General features: G+C 46.2%; 1 protein-coding gene across 3 annotated transcripts in view; it reads right to left on the bottom strand.

The window, feature by feature from the left end:
* Window positions 1-1148: 1148 nt before the first annotated feature.
* The window catches only part of LNPEP (leucyl and cystinyl aminopeptidase), an 86934-nt gene continuing 68874 nt past the window's right edge, over window positions 1149-19208 (bottom strand). For 2 of the 3 annotated variants that reach the window (XM_058656363.1, XM_004586189.4), the window contains exons 14-18: window positions 17990-18174; window positions 16593-16754; window positions 14575-14715; window positions 13972-14053; window positions 11874-12838 (exon numbers count right to left, since the gene is read on the bottom strand). In XM_058656363.1, coding sequence (XP_058512346.1) covers window positions 12707-12838; window positions 13972-14053; window positions 14575-14715; window positions 16593-16754; window positions 17990-18174 — 702 coding nt within the window. In that variant the 3' untranslated portion in view covers window positions 11874-12706. Of the gene's footprint in view, window positions 1294-11873; window positions 12839-13971; window positions 14054-14574; window positions 14716-16592; window positions 16755-17989; window positions 18175-19208 lie in introns of those variants that run through there. The other variant, XM_058656364.1, reaches the window with a different exon arrangement.

The raw sequence follows: 19208 nt of genomic DNA, 5'->3' as shown, positions 1-19208 counted from the left end.
CACCTAGGCCTTTGCCATAGCTATCTTACTACAGTTAACTCAGTTAACTTGTGCACCAATGGCATTTGCTACTGTTACAGCAAAGGCCAATGTTGGCATTTAAATAGACTCTTGGTTTAAAGGTGATTCTGTAACAGTAATGGGTGCCTTTTGAAATCAAGGAATGGAAAAAACATCAAAATCAAATGCCCTTCAAAGTAAGTGTGAAGGATTTTTTTTCCCCTTGAGCGCAGATCATACACAGGGGTGGTATTCATATTAAAAATCACAAAACCACATCACAGCGCTCATTCTCTTCCCTGTGGGTTAGGGCATTTTCCCTTATGGAAAATGGTGCAGATGGCCTCTGCATACTGCAGCCACCACTCCTGGACATGCTGAGCTGCTGTTAAGCTGACCATCAGGCAGCACCTAATGACTGCCACAGGCTGATTGTTTCAGCATGAACCAGGACCCTGCAGGGAAGGCCCCTCTCCTTCACCTCCAGTACCCTTCAGTGACCCTGCACAAACACAGCCAAGTGTGAGCCAAGTCCTTGGCCCTGCCCCTGTAAAGGCACTTTGGTCCACTGGGCAAAAATTGGCAACCGTAATGGGTTCCAGCTGATGTTCAGTATCCTGCAGGCTGCCCTGGCATTTCAAAAGACTCCTCCCAGGCAGCTGAGGGCCCCAGGCAGAAGGTGTGGTGGGCCTTCAAAATGGGGACCCTGCCAGGTCCTTGTGCGGAGGAGCCTCGTCTGGCTGCTGTGTGGCTGGCCCAGCTGCCACAGGGAGCTCAGATTACCTGGACATGGCTGACTCAGGAGGTGGGGGCTGGATCAGCCTTGATAAAGGCATTGACTGTGCTCCCCGGACCCGAGGGAGGACAAATGCCTCCTTCCACACGACCTTATAACTCTCATAAACTTTTGCACTTCAACATATCATGACAGGGCACATCCTGTGGCCATGTGGGCTGCAGAGAGAGAGATGTTGGGGACTGATTCACTGCACAGAAGTAAGCGTGCCCAACAAGACAGGGATGCAATGCTGTGTGCAAATGTTTTACCATCATGGGCCCAGCAGGTGTGGTGCCCTCCACACTTAGCTGATATTTTTACCTATGGAAAAAAAATGCTGAGATTTCTTAGAAAACAGATGCTCAGGCATTTTGTGCTGGGGGAATGGGGGACCATTTGTCATCATCTCAGTGGCTTCATGAAGGACATATCTGTTAACACATCTCAACAAAATGAAGCATCTGGTCCAGGGGGTGGCCACAGTCTGCAGGCCTTACTCCTCCTCAACCTGGGTGCTGTCAAGACCAGGCAGGTGTTGGCAGAGCAGTTAGGCTGTTGCTTACAATGCCTACACCCCATTCGGCCAAGTGCCCGGGCCTTGTCCCTGATTCCAGCCTCCTCCCAGTGCCAAGTCTGGGAAGCAGTGGGTAATTGTTATTGCGCTGGGACCTCTTTGGTGCCTTTTTTTTGTTTAAACCACGAACCTACTTCCAGGGGTTCTCTCTTGTCACCCGAATTTCTACTGGTTTCTGGGATAGCTCTGGGGTTCCTTCCACAATGGTGGTGTGGATGCCAAGCCATCTCTGGACAGAGCTTTCAGCTGTTCCCAGTCTGTCCTGCTGAGCGTTGGGCAAGGACAGCAGCCAGCAGAGTCTGCCCCCTTGGCTGCACAGCACATCCGGAGAGACTCCAGCTGGCTGCTCTTAATTTAAAGCAGGAACCTCGGGGAGGTCAAAGAGCGGAATTCCTGCTCTGATTACTGAGGCTGGGGCGGGCACCTGTCATCTAGGGGCTGAGCAGACAGCGCGGTTCCTGCGTGCCGCGCCTAATTGATTAGACCCTGAGATTTGACTGTGGGGCTTTGCACTGCAGGCTGTCAGCTCATTGAACTTGGGGGAAGCCAAGACGCCCAGCCTGACTAGTCAGTCTGTCTTGAAACTCTCCCTGCCCAACTCTTGCCTCGGTGGAGAACAAGGAAGCCTCTCCTAGGGCAGGTGGGCCAAGCTGCTTCAATCAGCCAGCTCACTTGGAAACAAGCTTGGGAGGCATTCCTGTGTGTCGGCAGCAATGGATGCCCACTGGGATGCTTCTGCAGCTGTTTTGGGGAGCTCTGCCTGGGCATGCGCATCCCCAAGCCCTCCACATCCCAGCTGGTTGTGCAGTCTCTGATGGTGGCAGGCGCCAGTTCTAGCAGCCTCCTGAGGCCAAACCTCCCACAGCGACACCCTCCCCTTGTGTTCCTGGTCACCCCTGTGCTCTCACCCACCTCCTGCCCATAGCAGGCAGGGTTATAAAGCCCAGGTGGCATTGCCTGACTCACGGTACACAGCATGCAAGGGCCTGGTGCTCGGCACACAGACCCACCCAGTGTGTTCTGAACGCATCCTCCAGGAACACATTTTAAGTCTGGTTGCTCCCCTCCTCCATCAGTTGTGTGTGTGTGTGGGGGGGGGGGGGGGCTTTCTCTCATCTAGAGTCAGGAGGTGCTAGGCCGTTAGGAACCAAATTTGTCCTTAGCCTGGAAAGATAAATTTAGGCAGAAAAGTCTGTTGCTGAGCTAGAGAGGCTGATTTCCTTTCTTGAGCAAAGTGCTTCTTTGAAACAAACTCTTGGTAAGCTGCTTGCTGGAAGGGCTGACTCCCAGTGAGCAAAAGGCCACCCTAGATGGCGGGGATGGTTGCTGACAACTAACTCCTGATGTGCCTGGCCATGCTCACCTGGATAGGCCTGCGCAAGCTCAATGCCACCACGGGGATGGAGATCTCAAGTTTACGGAAACTCCCAGCAACAGGAGGGAGGTATTAGCAAAGCCTGTGTGCAGGAGCACCTGTGCATGCACGCACGTGTGTCTGTGTGCGCGTGGGTGTATGTGTGTGCATGTCTGGATCCATTAATCTCTGGCTGGTGTGGTCATTTGGGGGATTGAACCAATGGATAGATCTTTCTCTTTGTCTCTCCTTTCTCTGTAACTCTGCCTTTCAAAGTAAACATATATGTATATATATATTTTTTTAAATTACCTCTATAATTTATTTATCAGCTAGTGATATGGAGTCATTCAAGTTTAAGAACTCCTTCCCCTCTAGAACTGAAGCTAGTAGCATGCCTAAACCTCAGAAAGCAGTGGATAGATTTAACAACCACAGGTGAAATCTACTATGCCTGTGCCAGGCCCAGAGCTAGACAACTTGGAAGGCTGTGCACTGAATGCTAACAACCTTGCAAGGCAGGCAGGTGGGGGGCATCCAGGTTTTCTAAATGGAGAAACCGGGGGTTGGCGAGAATTAACAACAACCCTAAGTACAAAACAACAGAGCCAGACAACAATTTCAGTCCTGACTGAGCAGTCTACACACCAAGTCCCTGCAAGTATTTTAACTTCAGGTAATTGCTATTGTGCAATGATTGTAATATTACAATTATTTTTGCTCAAATTAAAAATTGCAGGGACAAGCATTTGTCACAGAATAATGAAAAATTCTAAAACACAAAACAAAACACCCCATTTTAATGTTTGCTCTTGTTCCAAGGGATTTTTTTTTATCAGGTAAGCACTGATCAAAAAGTCACCTGCATGTAGTAGGGCCTACTTGGGCTTCATTGAAATGACAAGAACATGATGGCCATTATCCGAGCTGAGGCCACTCAGAGCAGGGTCAGCAGTACTCGACACCAACCAGAAGCAAGCTGAACACACACTTCTCAAGCCCAGCTCCACTCTCTTATGCTTCTTTCCCTTGATCCCTCGAAGAGCTGCAAATTTAGCGATACTTATCTGTATACTTTGCTCTGTGCTTTATAAAACAAATACCTGCTATTCTGCTACTTCCGTGTCAGTGGATTTAGGATTTGGGGTTTGCCTAACTTTAATTTCTCCTAATTGCTGCAAAAAAAAAAAAAAAAAGACCAATTCCTTGGTCTCATTGACTCATACTATCTTAGTACTTCTCCATCGGCCCTTTGGGTGACCTAAGGACTGCTTAATCTAAAGAGCAAACAACTGTCCTGGATGGAGCCCCTGTATCTGCTTCTTAGTCCCTGGCCAACAAATTCTCTGAGTTCTAGCCTCCCCCTCAGGGAGCATTTAGCACTATCTGGGAGAGCCATTTTTGAGGAGGATGCTATTGCTATCAGTGAGCATTTTGGTTCACTGGACTAAGCTGCTGTTTGGGTCGCCAGCATCCCCACCTGCAGTGCTAGTTGGAGCTCTAGCTGCTCTGATTCCCATCCAGCTTCCTTCTAATGTGCCTGGGAAGTACTTGGGTCCCTGCCACCCACGTGGGAAACTGGAGTGCTGGGTTTTTGGCTTTGGCCTGGCTCGGCCCCAGCCATTGCAGGCATTTGGGGAGTGAATCAGCAGATGGAAGATCCCTGACACAATGTTTTTAAAATCAATCAATCTTCCCCACAACAAAGAGTTACCCAGTCCAAAAAGTGTGAGGCCAGAGAAGCCAACCCTGGAAGATAGTTACCTAAGAGCTGTCTTGGTCCAGTTCACCAGCCAAGAACGAATGTTGCTCTATCCAGGTTTTTATTTTAATCCAGAGTCCACACCATGCTTGTATTTAAATACTTTTATTTTCATTTCTTCCCCTACCTCCACCCCCCCCACCAAAGCAACAGTGTCTGCAGTTACACATGCCTTTCAGTCAGTGCTGGTCATATGCAAAACAAGTTGTACAGAGAAAAATAAGCTTTTCCCCTTTACAAGTGAAACAACACAATTTGCACATACAATATTATATATACATACTATTTTCAAAATCCTCCACAAAAGACAGAATATGATACAAACCTAGGCTTCCACCCACAAGCTCAAACTCAAGGAACTGACCTCTTGAATTGAAGGTGTTGAGACACAAAAATGTATTGCCTTTGTCAGTTTCCCCAACACCTGAAAGTGTTCCTCACGGCAACTTGGGGCAGTAGCTTTCATCATGACAGGTGTGGGTCGAAGGCTGGTCAAGAGTTTGCTGATGAATGCGGATGCTCCTGTTATGGTGTAGTTCTCATTTCATGTGTATGTGGATGGACAAGTGTCATGGTACCCACGGCCCACATGGGGCCAGCTTCTGGAGCACTGCATTGAACTAGACCACAGTATTGGTAACCGTTCAGGAATCTAACAACTGCCATGACTTAACTCCAAAGAGGTGTCCCTTCCTCAACTATTTATGATCTAAGCTGAATGTGTAATTGATAAGTTTTTCCACAGCAGCAGGTGTGACAGCCAAGAATGCAGGCTAATCCAATGTAAGAACCTAAGAGTTTCATACAGTAGGTGATATCTATTGGCAAATATTCCCTAAGTCCTGTCACTTGCTACTTCTAAAGTAGTAATATGGCAAATCTTCAGTACGGAACAGCAGCCTTAGAAATGTACACACACATATGACACTACGATGCTTACAAGGCGGGAGGGGGGCAATGCACACATGCATTTTCTTTGATGAACACAAATGTGTAGTTGGAACATTTCACCATGAGGTGGATGGTGAGACCATGTGAAATAGGAGACAAGAATGCAGAAAGCGAACATATGGTTCTGGATGCAGGAAATGCACAGACACAGGCTAACGAGGCAGCTCTGGCTCCTACTGTTGAGTGCAATTGAAGGTAACATGTAACAGACAAAAAGGAAAGACCAGGACGGTTCAAAGAGAGTTGAAGAGAGAGGGGCAGCCACACAACAGAGCTCTGGGTAGCGCCATCACTGGAGCATGATGGGGGATGCTGCCACCGGCAATGCTGGCACTCCATGTGGATGCCTAGCTGCTCTACTTCCGACCTAGCTTCCTGCTAAGATGGTCCAAGTGCATGGGCTATGGTAACGTTGTGGGAGGCCCAGATGAAATTTCTGGCTCCCAACTTTGGCCTGGCTCAGCCCTGGTCACTGCGGCCATCAAGGGCATAAGCCAGTACTGCCATGTGTAGAAGCAGAAAGGGTCTGTCCCCAAATTCCTGCTGGCTTTGGTTCCGGGTGCACACTGTCCTTCACGGGAACCATAGCAATGACAGAAATGGTGCCGTCCCAGAAGGAGAATCATTTCCACCAGGTTCCACAAGAACATGTCACCAAAGCAGACTTGCAGAGTCAAAATCCCAGGCCTCACAAACATGCTCCTCTTAGAAGTTTCCAAGTTCTACCAGCTACCTAAAGTCATCAGCAATGAAGGTGTATGCACTCTTGTTCCATCCTGTCCTGTTGCCTTTTTAGAATCTGCAAAGCAGGAGTCAGTCCCTTTCCACAGCCTCATTCTGTGGGGTCCATAAAGATGTGGGATTTAGTCATCTTCCCTGCCTCAGGTCCTCAGGTCTGCTCCCATCTCTCCTGCTGCCCACCTCGGGTCATGCCTCAGCTCAGTGCACTGCCTCACTTACATGCCTGATGGCAGGGAGTTAAGGCACTTTTAATTTTGTTGGGTGCACTCTGAGCCTGCAAGGCACTGTGCGTCAAAAAACAAACAATGGAAGAAGAAAAGAAGCAAGTTATGTTTGCATGGGTATATATTTCAAGGCAAATATCCTAGAGAAAAATACCAAATAATGACAAAACAGCAACTGCTAAGGAGGAAATGATTTGTCACGTTAAATAACTCACTTTTCATTCGGTCCCACACATTCATGCAAAAGACTACATATAAAAGCAAATAGGAAATAAAAGCATACTCCTGCTCATGAAGCCTATGTCCATAGCAAAAACCCAATCATATAAATTCCCCTGAAACAAAGAACATGCAACTATCCTACTTGCTACTGCCTACACAGGCAGCAAGGGCACGGGGAGGCTGGGATTAGCCATACATGGATGCTTGGTTTTCCTGAGGGACCCGTGCAGCCCTGCAAAGAACCAGGTACAAAGCCAGCAATGTGAAGATGTTTATGTGCATTCAGAAAACAGTATAAATGCTATCTTTTCTCCCTAACCATTCCCCACCCCAAGGCCTCCCTCCTCTCCCTCTCCCTCTCTCCTATATAAACCAACTCAAGTTATAAAATGGTTGCTGTGTCGGCGGCATGGGGAAAGCAGCAGAGGAGCATTATCGAACGCCTGGACCTCCGTGTTCATTAGGAGTCTACGCACAGAAACAGCACACACAACAAGCAGATCTGTACATATATACACACCCCCAACACCTACTCTTCCACTGCCCACTGGGCAACAAGCGGTGGGGAGCGTGAGAGATTTTTCATAGACTCAATCTCAACTTCACACAGTACCTAAATAATCAAGCAAAAGACTAAACTCATAAGGAAGCAAACACACACACACACACACACACACACACACACACACACAAAAAGAATCACATTAAAAAAAGAATCACACTGGACCTTTTCTCTAACAAATCCATTAGCCATGAAAAGCCTCCAAGCCGAAACAACACCAAGCACAGGGCAGCACTCGCCCCTGGCTGCCCAGGTCCTCAGGCTGCCCTGCGTCTGGGCCTCCCATCACACTCAACACCTCCCAGTCCAAGTGGAACACTGCGCTGAAGAAAGCCAAACCAGCACACATTTACATACTCTGAAAAAAAAATCACAAACCCAGCTTTCCCTTACCTCCCCACCCTAAACCCAAACAGCTACTTCATTAGCTACTGCCCAGACAGGCAACAAGGGAACGGGAGATGAGATTTTTTTCATAGAATGAACCTCAATTTTCATTATGTACCTAAGTATTACAGAAAGGTTTAAGTACAAAATGAAGTACAGAAAAACCACTTATATACACTTCTTAGAGTACCTGTCCCCACCATCCAGGGGGAGGGTTGAGTACAAAAGCTAACCTAAGCTACTCTACAGTGATTGCCCACCAAGGCAATAAGGGAAGGGGAAGAGAGGAGATTTTCATACATCCGGACCTCCACGTTTCATTAAGTACCTGTCTGTCCATGCGAAGGACAGGGTACAAAATGAAGTAATACAATAGTAACAGAATCTGTACACTTGCTTTAAAAAAAGTTTATATACATTGTTCCTATGCCCTGCCCCTTCCCACCCACATTAAAAACTTCAAAAAAAAATCAGAGCTACTTTACAATTATTGCCTAGAAGGATAGAAAGGGAAGGAGAGGGGCTGATTAGGCTCCAGAAGTTCGCTTTCCTGGGGAACCCAATGTCCAACTACTTCTGTGCCAAGGAAACGCTGCTGCAGTGCAGTGAGCCCCCCAGAACCAGCCAGCTGCACCCCAACATGTGGGGACACACGTGCCTGCTCTAATGGGGCCTCCATGTTCCTCACACAGCCATGAGATGTACGCAGGAAATGAACTGTCAGAAATATAGCAAAAACAATACTTACATTTTAAAAGTACACACCCTTTGCCTGAAACCACTCCTCCCACCCCCTCCCCCAGCAAAAACACCTTTAAAAAACTAAACTACTCTAAAAATATTGCCCACATAGGCAATAAGGGAAAGGGAAAAGAGGAGATTGTTATACATGCGCAATTCCACACATTTTATCGGGTACCTTACAGTATGGGCACCCAATGAATTAATACATTATGGTAGTAAAAACATATATATACAGTATATACATATATACAGTAAACACATTTCCTTGCCTCTCTTGCCCCAGCTTCTTCCTCCCCGTGAGAACTCTACCCTGACAACTACTCTATTTGCTATGGTGTGGGTGCAACAGGCAACCCAGGATGGGGACAAGAGGACATCCAGATAGCCAAGCTCCACATTGCTTTCATCAGCTACTTCCACGCCCAGGGAAGGCCACAGCAGCAAACAGGTCAGTAACACAATGTGGGGGCAAGGATAGTTACACACACTGGGTCCACATGCCAGTCTCTCTCACATTGCCCCAAAGCACTCTATCAGCCACCAGGAAGGGAGCAGGAAGGGGAAGGCAAAGAGGAGTTCTGTTCTATCTGGAACCTCAACATCCATTAGGTATATATGCACCTATGCAAGAAGCAGATACACAATGAAACATGAAAACAGCAACATACCATTTATATATCCTGGGAAGGAGGACACACACACACACACACACACACACACGCAGCGCCAGGGCTACATCAAAACAACAGCAATGGTGGCTATACTGCTGTTTCCGTAGGAAGGAGGATATGGGCTGTTGGGACAGTCACCACATTTTTGGACCTCTGTGGCCTGTCTACAGGTCTGTGAGAAGGATGCCCAAGTAAGAAAAGGAATTACACTCACAAAATAGCAGCAAAACTCTGGACACCTTTTCAAAAGAACATGTCCTGCTCTCCCTCTGATGACATGCTCTCCTTCTGGAACAGCAACCAAGCACTACTCTGTGGCTATTGACTACATGGGCACTGAAGGACAGGGATTTTTCCTAGGCCACCATCTCAGCTGCATCACATTCACATGTAGAATATAAAAATACATTTTAAAAAGCACATATGCATATTCTAAAAATACACCGCCCCCCCAAACCACCTAGAGAAATCACTCAATGATTCTGCCAGCTGGTGCCCACGCAGGCAGTGAGGACAAGGGAGCAGCAGAAGGTCAAACATTTGGACCTCTGCTTTTCATTTGGTAGAAGCAGAGCAAAAGAATGCAAAATGCATGCCTGCCAACTGGAGCTGGGGCCAGTCAGGGACCTCTCTGAAAAAAGTTAATTCCCAAAACAAACAAACAAAAACCCACAGAGGCAGAGGCGGGAAGAGCAACACTGCCACAAGGGCCTCCTTGCTGGGACAGATCCCGCGTGCCTGTGCGATGTGGCTCGAAACAGCAGCGGCAGTGACACCAGGACGCACAGAACTTGCCGGGAGCCCATGGCGAGGGCAGGGATGAGGTGAGTGTCCGGCTGCGGATCAAGCAGACACATGCAGCGAAACCAATGACAGGCTCTTTGTGGACCAGAGTTCCTCACTCAGAGGGTGCTCTGGGGGTACATGGTGGGGGTGTTAACACTGACAAAGCTGCATCCACATGTTCTGCCCACGATCCTTCACAACTACACAGTGAAAATACAGATGGCCAAGAAAGCTACACCTAAGTGGGACCTGGGAAGTAAGAAAACCCATCAAGTCCGAAACAATGACAAGCAACAGAGCTTCACTGAAACAGCCTGAAAGGAAACAAGATGGAAGAAGGCAAACACGGTGGGCGCGGACACTGCTGGAGACGGACAGCTCTTTCACACAATCACAACAAGCTGGACTTTATTTCCACTTTGGCAAGTGCTCAGATCTCCAAAGCATACATTTCCCTTCCCTAGCTCTAGGTTTTCCATTCCGTCTCTCCTACTGGTCATCCATGCTGCTTCCCGCAATGAACAGGATACCTGTTCAACAAGTGCTTCATGGAGTTACCAATCTGTATGCTCCCCTAAAACAAACACAGTAGCTATGTCATAGTTGGGGTGGTTGCGGGGGAGGGACCTGGAAAACCACCATTACACTAATTTTAGACTCAGGGTTAGTTCTAATTAGTTCCAGAGAGATAGGTTAGCATAACATTAAAAACAATGGAATCCTATGGGAAAAACTGATGTGTTTCAAAATTGCAAGTAATTGAGGCAAGGCTGCAAATAAAACTAAATGCATTATGGATCAGATGTCATGCCTTTGAGTATGACAACAGCAATGGATGGTGAGCCACCTCTTTTTAGCCTACGGTTTGATCTGGTTTTTATAGTAATGCCCCTAGTCCATGCCACACATAAGCATTCATAAGACACAGACAATTGAAGACCAAAGCAAGATTTGCCATATGCAGAGTTCACACACATTTCAGAAGCAATGTCAAAAATGGCAGGTAGAACTGAAGCCTATTTCACTGATTCTGAGAAGTAGCAAAATTTAAACTTTGTATCAAAGTGAAATTTAGTTATACAATGTGGTAAAAAAACTGGCAACCAAAAAAACCTTCAAAAGGATAGTTATTTTTTCCCCTCATTTTGAAAATACAAAAACGCAGCAATGTTCGAGGGCGACTGAAATGATCACTCGCTTCCCCATGCGCATGAGGAGTCAAGCCCCACAGTCACCTCGCGCTCAATGGGACCTGCGTGGACAGTGCTGTGACTCCCAGCAGGTGTTTTCTGTCATGAGAGATGGACACGCAGAGGAGACCAACTTAGGAAAACACACACTGGGGTTAACAGAAGACTATCTTCTAGCTAGTCAGCCTTGCTAAATTCTGCTATATAAAAATATCTTCATAAAATAAAATATAATTTTATACACAGTCCCACAAATTCTAACTTCATACCTGCTGAATAAAAACAGGCGACCTCTCCCAGCGGGGTGGTGAAGTGCTCACAAACGGGCAGCTATCCTTCTTATATACATAGAAGCTGCTTTCCAAACCACACAGAGTTCTCTAGAACTGTTAGAAAGAAAGCTTTTAAGAATTAAAGAAACACAACAATCTAGGTATAAGTCTGCATAGCTCAAAAAATTCAAGTACAGTATTTCTCCACAAGGAGTAAGAACGCCAGAGATCTGGGTATTTTCCCTCAGTTTTTTCCCTTTTTTTCCTTGGCCACTCTTTCTAACGTTAGTTGGCCACAAAAAAACAGAAAAACTACTTTTTTCCTGACTAAAGTAAAGTACTATTTTTGAGAGTGGAAAAAAATTCAAAGCCCACCACATTAAACATGAATTCAAGATACTCCTTTCCTGTACTCTTTTTTCTTTAAGGTACTACGGTGAACTTCAAATAAAAAGTTTCAATTTCTCAAAGAACCTGCTTTAAAATATGCTCCTAATATGCTTCTTTGTTATATAAAATGAAAATGCACACAAACGGGTGTGATTGAGAGAGCGCGCAAATTGTCAGGGACTTAAAAGGCAACTTCAGCAAATTGTATGAAAAGGACCAGTGTCTTGCCACACATGTAGAAAAGACTCATGAGTAACACGGAGCGTGTCTATGGCGGGGAGTGAGAGAGAGGGGTGGACTTGGGGAGTACTGCTGTTCAGGAAAAAAAAATAATTACAATTAAAGCCAGCTCATTTTGGAACAATTTCCTGTGATAATGTTATAAAAGATTGGGGGGCAGGGAGGGAACAGTGCTAACTACTTGGACAATTTAACCTTTTGGTCTTGTTATTTAGCTTTTCAGTACAACAAAAGTTTAAAAATTCTGTAGCACCTGGCTATTGTGCAGAAAAGAATGCAATAGTTAGAGATATTAAACTTCTTCAGAAAACAAAAGATTGATCCGAAACTCCAAGTCAAAGTAGATCTGCACACCTGAGATGGGTTCTCGGCAGCTGCAGGCCTCCTCATCTCAGTTACCACTCTCGGCAGCTCATTTAGTGCCACATCTACCAGTAAGAAGTGACAGACGACCGAGGAGCCAGGGGCTGCAGACGCTGGCTGCATGGCAGACTTGACCTTGTTTCGCTGTGTCAGTACCCTTCCAGATACTTTCGGATACTGAGAAACGCAACAGAATTTCCAAACTGATGTTCCCCTCCCATTCGCATATCTTCAAGGTAGAAAAACGACTAGTCGCTTTTGTAGACAGTTGGTGTATAGGTGAACACACATTTGTAATAAATAAGTACACACTGCCCAAAGACACTTTAGAAAAGACAGATGAGAAACACAGTCCGGCCCTGAGCTAACTACGACTCCTAACAGTGCAAATGACTTGGCGGCAGGTCTGGTTCCCCTGGCGCTTTTGCAAAAGCAGCAGAGACCAAGATCCCAAGCTCTCCAAACAGGTGACCAAGCAGGGGGAGGCTGCGTATGCTACAGCCACCACCGCAGAGCCTGCAGGTTCTTCTCCATCCACTGGACGTTCAACTGGATGATCTCCAAAGCCTCTTGGACACAGCGAAGCCGGAAGGTTGCCTCTGACTGATTTTCAAAGAATGCCTGGACCTGTAAGGGCCACAGAGAAGTGGTGGAAGGGAGTTTAAGAGGTTTGCTGCCAAGTAAGCTTTATGTTAGTGATGGCTGGGCTGGTATCGGGCAGCAGCAGAAAGCAGATTATTGTCTCAAGGATTTGCGTGACTTACTAAGTATGCTGCCATCTGAAATAATTTTAGAAATTCTCTTTATTCCCACAAGAATGAACTTTGTTTTTAAAAAAAAAAAACACTTATTTTTTTGTAAAGTCAGATATACAGAGAAGGAGAGACAGAGGAGCATCTTCTGTCCAATGATTCACTTACCTGGTGGCCACAACTGCCGGAGCTGAGCTGATCCAAAGCCAGGAGCTAGGGGCCTCCTCTGCATCTCCCACATGAGTGCAGGCTCCCAAGGCTTTGGGCTACCCTCAACTGCTTTCCTAGGCCACAAGCAGGGAGCTGGATGGGAAGCAGGACCTCCAAGTTATGACCTGGCACCCTTATGGGATTCTGGTGAATGCAAGGTGAGGCCTTCAGCTGCTAGGCTACTGCACTGGGCCCAAGAATGAATTTTTCTATCTTAGTGAGAAAGGGAGAGGTGTTTGGTGCAGCAGGTATGGTTCCACCTGGGATGCCTTCATCCCAAATTGAAGTGCCTGGATTCGATTTCCGGCTTCATTCTAGCTTCCTGCTAATGAGAACCTTGGGATGCAGCAAGTGACGAGTCAAGCATATGGGTTCCTGCCACTCTCGTGGGAGCCAATCTGGGATCCTGGTTATGCTTTGGCCCAGCCCAGCCTGTAGCAGTGCTTGGACAATGAACCATTGATGGAAGATTCTTTCTTTGTATTTCTTTCAAATAAATAAAATAAATAACAGGAAACATCTGTCCAAGTAACAATAAATAAGACAGAGTCTGAAGTTAGGTTTGGCTCTATGAATTCACCTTTGAATTGGATTCTTCAAAATAGCCTTATACCCACGTAAGTCATTTATATTGCTGGGAGTACGATCAGAATTTTCCTTCCCTGCAGAATCATTAACACGGACAGTGCTGACAGAGATGGGGCAGGGATTCCCAGGGCAAGCCACCAGCTCACCCAAACCAAGCAGCTTAGGGGACATGGTGACCCAATCTGGCTCCAAGCACTTTATACTACCCACCTCAGACAAATGGGCCTTGGTTGAAAACAGGTGAGTTGATCCTGCAACAATACTCTGTATGGTATAGGAGCCCAGATGGAACCTGAAGAATACAAAAACAAAAATTAAGAGAAATGAGGCAGCTCCAGGCAGGCAGAACTGCCAGAGGGTAGAGCCCACTCCTGGGACCTGCAGCCCAGGGAGTTAGCAGGCAGGGCAAGGAGAAAGGGGCAGAGGAAGGCAAGACGCATTTGGGATGCCCACACAAACTACTCATTCCACCAAATCTCACAGATCCGATCACACGCCCAGAACCATCTAGCTGTGTGTGTGTGAGCTCGTCACCGATGCCTTGGAAACAAGGAAGTGTTTTCAACACTCATAACTAAACAGTGCCTCCAGAATGGTCTGTGGTCACATTGAGCTGAGGCAGCCACGGCTAGGCGCATCAGAACTTGAGCTGAATGCTAACATCACACGACTCATGTGATGGGACTGTGCTGACAATCATGGGCATTTTTGGATGTTTCAATTAAGCTGTCACAGAAGTATCTGTCACAGCAAATCCTAACACCTATGAACCAATACAACACTAGGAAATGAGCAATTCATTGAGAAACTTACTTCTGTACAAGCTTATTCCAGTTCTCTTTGACAAAATCCCATGCCAACAGGTGTCCAGGGAAATGCCGGCCCACTGTTCGGATGATAAATGACAGCTTTTGTGTTCGGATGATATCTCCATCAAGGCTAGTTTTCATTAACCTGAAGAGCGAAACAGATTGAGCCTCCTAAACATTTGTTCACAGAGAGTGATGACTGAACCTAAATTATTATTGTTTCCTGATGAGAGTTATAGAGCAATTCAAGGAAATTAAGTGTGGGTAGGCTAAGACTGATCTATAGAATGAAGATCTGCCAGCTTTGGAAATGAAAGCAACGCTTTTTAACAAGACAGGTGTTCATATATGTTATCAAACAACAGCTTTCGACATAAAGACATTTTAGAAATAAATCTTGGTAGAATTGATCATAATTCTGGAGACTTTATTTCCCCTGGTAAACATCTTATCAGCTTTCAGCAGGAATATTAAGTTATGCCAACAAACTAGAGCAGTTTCCATGATCTGACAAAGAAGATACTATCTCAGAACTGGCTCCTCCTAGGTAAGGCATCGGCTCTGGGAGGGCAGACATTGGCCCACAGCAGGAGCTGGATTTCATGTGTGGCTCTCATGCCTGACACGTTCCCTGACAGTGCAGATGCTGGCAGGCAGCAGTGAATGGTCAAGTGGCTGGGTCCTTGGCATGCACATGGCAGACATGCACTGTGTCCCAGCCTTTGTGTGCTGGTCCAGCCCCAGCTGTTGCAGTCGTGGGCGGAGTGGCCCAGGAGATGAGCATGCTGTGCCTCTCAAATTATTTGTTTTAAAGTACATGCATTTATTAATATTATCAGCTGGCATTGTACTAGACCATGTTCTAAATCTTTGGCATGGCAATGCTAGAAAGCAGGCATTGATGACCTAACTCCATTTTGCAACTGAAGAAACTGCCCTCTAGTTAGGTAGCTAATGAATACCAAAGGTTAGCATCTGAACCAGCTCAGTTTTCACTTACTATGCTACAACATCCTATGTACTTAGTAATAGAACATTCTTCTCAAAAATAGACTTTCATGCCAAAATGTGCTGGGTACATGGATCATGAGAGTGCCATGCTGTGCAGTATTACAAGTCACAAAAAGGCAAGGTTGGCTTCATGAAGGGACATGGCAGATCTCACAGTTCACTAAAAGGAGGTTGTGCAACACTGGGCACAGTGGAAATCTGTGGTATAGCATATAAGGCAGCTTGACAGCCCTTTTCTGGAACTCTTGGGGCTGGAAATGCTTCCGATTTTTGAGTTCTTTGGATTAGGGATGCTCAACACACCAGGTCTGACACGTTCAGAGAAAATAAGAACAGAAGTGAAGAATCAGGAGGTATTTCCACGCTGGAATCCAAATTCTTGGATACTGCTTGACTCCTTTACATTGGTTACACTGGGAACTTACTAGTATGTTACTAATTTGTGCGTGTGTGTGTGTGTGTGTGTGTGTGATTTATTTATCCATAAAGTGAACAATGAGGTGCAGGCCAGAGAGCATTATCACATAACTCTCATCCACCAGTTCACGCCTCAGATGGTTGCAACAACTGGATCCTAACCAGGCCAAACTCCATCTGGGACTCTCACGTGGGTGGCAGGAACTCAAGGACTTGAGCCATCTTCTGTTGTGGCTAACCGGCACTGCCACAATACCCTCTGCCCGCAGTGTAACTTACAGACCCAGACTCTCCATCTGCAGAGGTCAGAGGCTGGCTGCTCTGAAAGGTAAGAGGCTGCTCACAGGGTCTAGAAGAATGTGGGACTGGCAGGTGCTGGGAACATCTCTGAGACACCAGCAGGACTCATCAGCAAAAACAGCCCACAGCGGCAGAGAACCAGGTGTCCCCTACTATCCTTTCAGCCATGGCCTTCACCTTACACATCCTTCCCACCAGACACTTTCGTAATTCTCCTGGTTGCCTAGAGCTCTCCAAAGCACCACTGCCTGGAGTTTCTGTCTGGGGCCCTGGACCCCTCAATTGGTTTCCTACCAGTAGAGTTTCCGCACATCCTCTGAACTGGCAAGGGCCTCCAAGATTTTGTTCTTCTCTGCTTCAGAGCCTACAGAGACGTACTTGCTTAAGAGGAATGTCCACCCTTTGTCCGTTCTGGCTCCCACTTTGAACACAGTTGTCATGACATCAGTAGGTAGGCTGTGTGAGAGATGGTTAAATGGGAGACCAGTAAGAAAACATTCCGAGCACAAGGAAACGAGTGGCGGTTGAGCATCAGGGTGGGAAGTAACGACAACAGTCCTCACTGCATGACTTAGGTCAGGAGAAAGGATTACAGGCTAGTTTCCTAGACATCAGTTCAACTGAAGACAGTAATTGTTCACTGAACACTCACAAAGGATCAGGGATGCTGGGGAGTGGAAGGGTTGGTGGAGGAGGGAACAGAGAGAAGACGGGATCCCTGTCCTCCAGCATCTCACAGGCTATGGTAAACTCTGAAACAGCTAGCGTCTAGGGTACAGCCCAAGCAGTCCATGTGGAGGAGACATGGGGTGGAAAGGGGATGAACCCACTCTACTGCCTTCAGCAACATCTCAGAGCTGAATAGTGTGAGAAGGCCACCCCAGCCTCTTGCACCCTGCCTTCCCATCTGAATCCTGGACCCTTTGGTCATAATGCCCAGTGTGGAACCTGGAGAGAACACTAAAAGCTCTGTCAACTCTACATAGGACGTCTCATTCCTAAGCTCAAAGATGATTTGTCACCTCACACTTCTGAGAATGGCTGCTGTCAAGACGGTCAGAAAGCTGGCATTGGTGAAGATGTGGAGACACTGGACCAGTGCACAGCTGGTGGGAGGGTAAAATGGCACAGTCACTATGGGAAACAATACAGCAGTCCCTGAAAAATGAGAGCTGCTAGGTATATGTTGCAAAACGGAATGTGTGTCTGCTTTTAGAAAGATGAGTTTGATACATGCTACAACATGCATGAAACTTGGAGATAGTGGGCTAAGTCATAAGCAGACAAATTCTGCATTTTACTTATATAAGGGTGCTTCAAAAAGTTTACAGAAAGAGGCCAGTGTTGTGGTGCACCATTTTAAGCTGCCGTCTGCAATGCTGACAACTCATCAGGGCACTTGTTTGAGCCACGACTACTCCACTTCTGATTCAGCTGCCTGCTAACGTACGTGGGAAAGTAGTAAGACGGTCTGAGTGCTTGGACCATACATGTAGGAAACTCGGTTGGAGTTCTAGCCTCCTGGCTTCAGTCTGGTCCATCCCTGACCACTGTGGTCAAGTCTTGTTTGAGAACACACATGCCTAAAATTCACTGCTTTCTAACATTTCTTACACAGGATGGGAAGATCTAGGTGCAGTACAAGACAGGAGGCAAAAGAGAGAAAGGGAATTTGAGCAGAAGGACACTACCTTTCAGTTCCATTGGATGCCAGCCAACTGTTAAACAGCTTCTCAGCTGTGGTGCTGCAGTTCGCCAGGTCATGGGCACAAGCAAATTCCAGCAAGACTGACCGAAGTTCCCGCACAGACGGGGTCCCCTCATTGGTCCAGGTTTGTTGTTGGATCTGGTTTTGAAGTAATTTAAATACTCTGTTCTAGAAAGACAAAATGGATTACAGAGTTCAATCAGAAAAACCAGGACAACTACATTTCTTCCCCAACAGTTACCTAATAAGGAAAAAAAAGGGGAAAGACATTAGTAATTAAATATCAATCATATACACCTAACACACAGCTAGGAGAAAGCCATTCGATAACAAAGCTGGCAATATAGTTAATGATGTAACTAGAAAGAATGAATGACTTCAATGTAGCAGCAAAACTCTATTCTGTGTGTACTCACCTAGAAGCTATTTTCCTAACAAACAGGATACATACAGCTATTGTTGGAAGGAACTGGAATTCTCTGACTTTGTGGTTCTGGAATCCACAAGCCCATAAAAAACAATGAGCTAGGGCCCGGCGGCGTGGCCTAGCGGCTAAAGTCCTCGCCTTGAATGCGCCGGGATCCTATATGGGCGCCGGTTCTAATCTCATCCAGCTCCACTTCCCATTCAGATCCCTGCTTGTGGCCTGGGAAGGTAGTCGAGGACGGCCCAATGCTTTGGGACCCTGCACCCGCGTGGGAGACCCAGAAGAGGTTCCTGGTTCCTGGCATCGGATCAGCGCGCACCACCCGTCGCGGCTCACTTGGGGAGTGAAACATCGGACGGAAGATCTTCCTCTCTGTCTCTCCTCTCTGTATATCTGACTTTGTAATAAAATAAATAAACCTTTAAAAAAAAAAGATTTACTTATAAAAAAATGAGATAAAACTATGCACCTCCTTTACAGGTGGATAATGTTTAATATTCCTGCATATTAATATCAAAGATATTTCTAACACATTAACTAAAGTGTGGTATTGTAAAACAATCTAATCAGACCAAACTAGCAAGAAAATGAGGACTTTAATAGTTGTTTGCAATTCATGTTCTTATTCCAATTTTTAATTTAAAAAATCTTTATGTATATAAAGATGTAAGAATTGTAAGTGAACATGTCTCCATAAATTATCCATCTAGACTCCCCAGTTTCTAATACTCCAGCATCTGCTTGATTTCTGTGTGTATATAATACATACAGTATA

Source organism: Ochotona princeps, chromosome 28, assembly GCF_030435755.1.
Source record: "Ochotona princeps isolate mOchPri1 chromosome 28, mOchPri1.hap1, whole genome shotgun sequence".
Taxonomy (NCBI): Eukaryota; Metazoa; Chordata; class Mammalia; order Lagomorpha; family Ochotonidae; genus Ochotona; species Ochotona princeps.
Note: the sequence above shows the minus strand (reverse complement) of the source record. Positions and strands in the feature narration are given on the sequence as shown.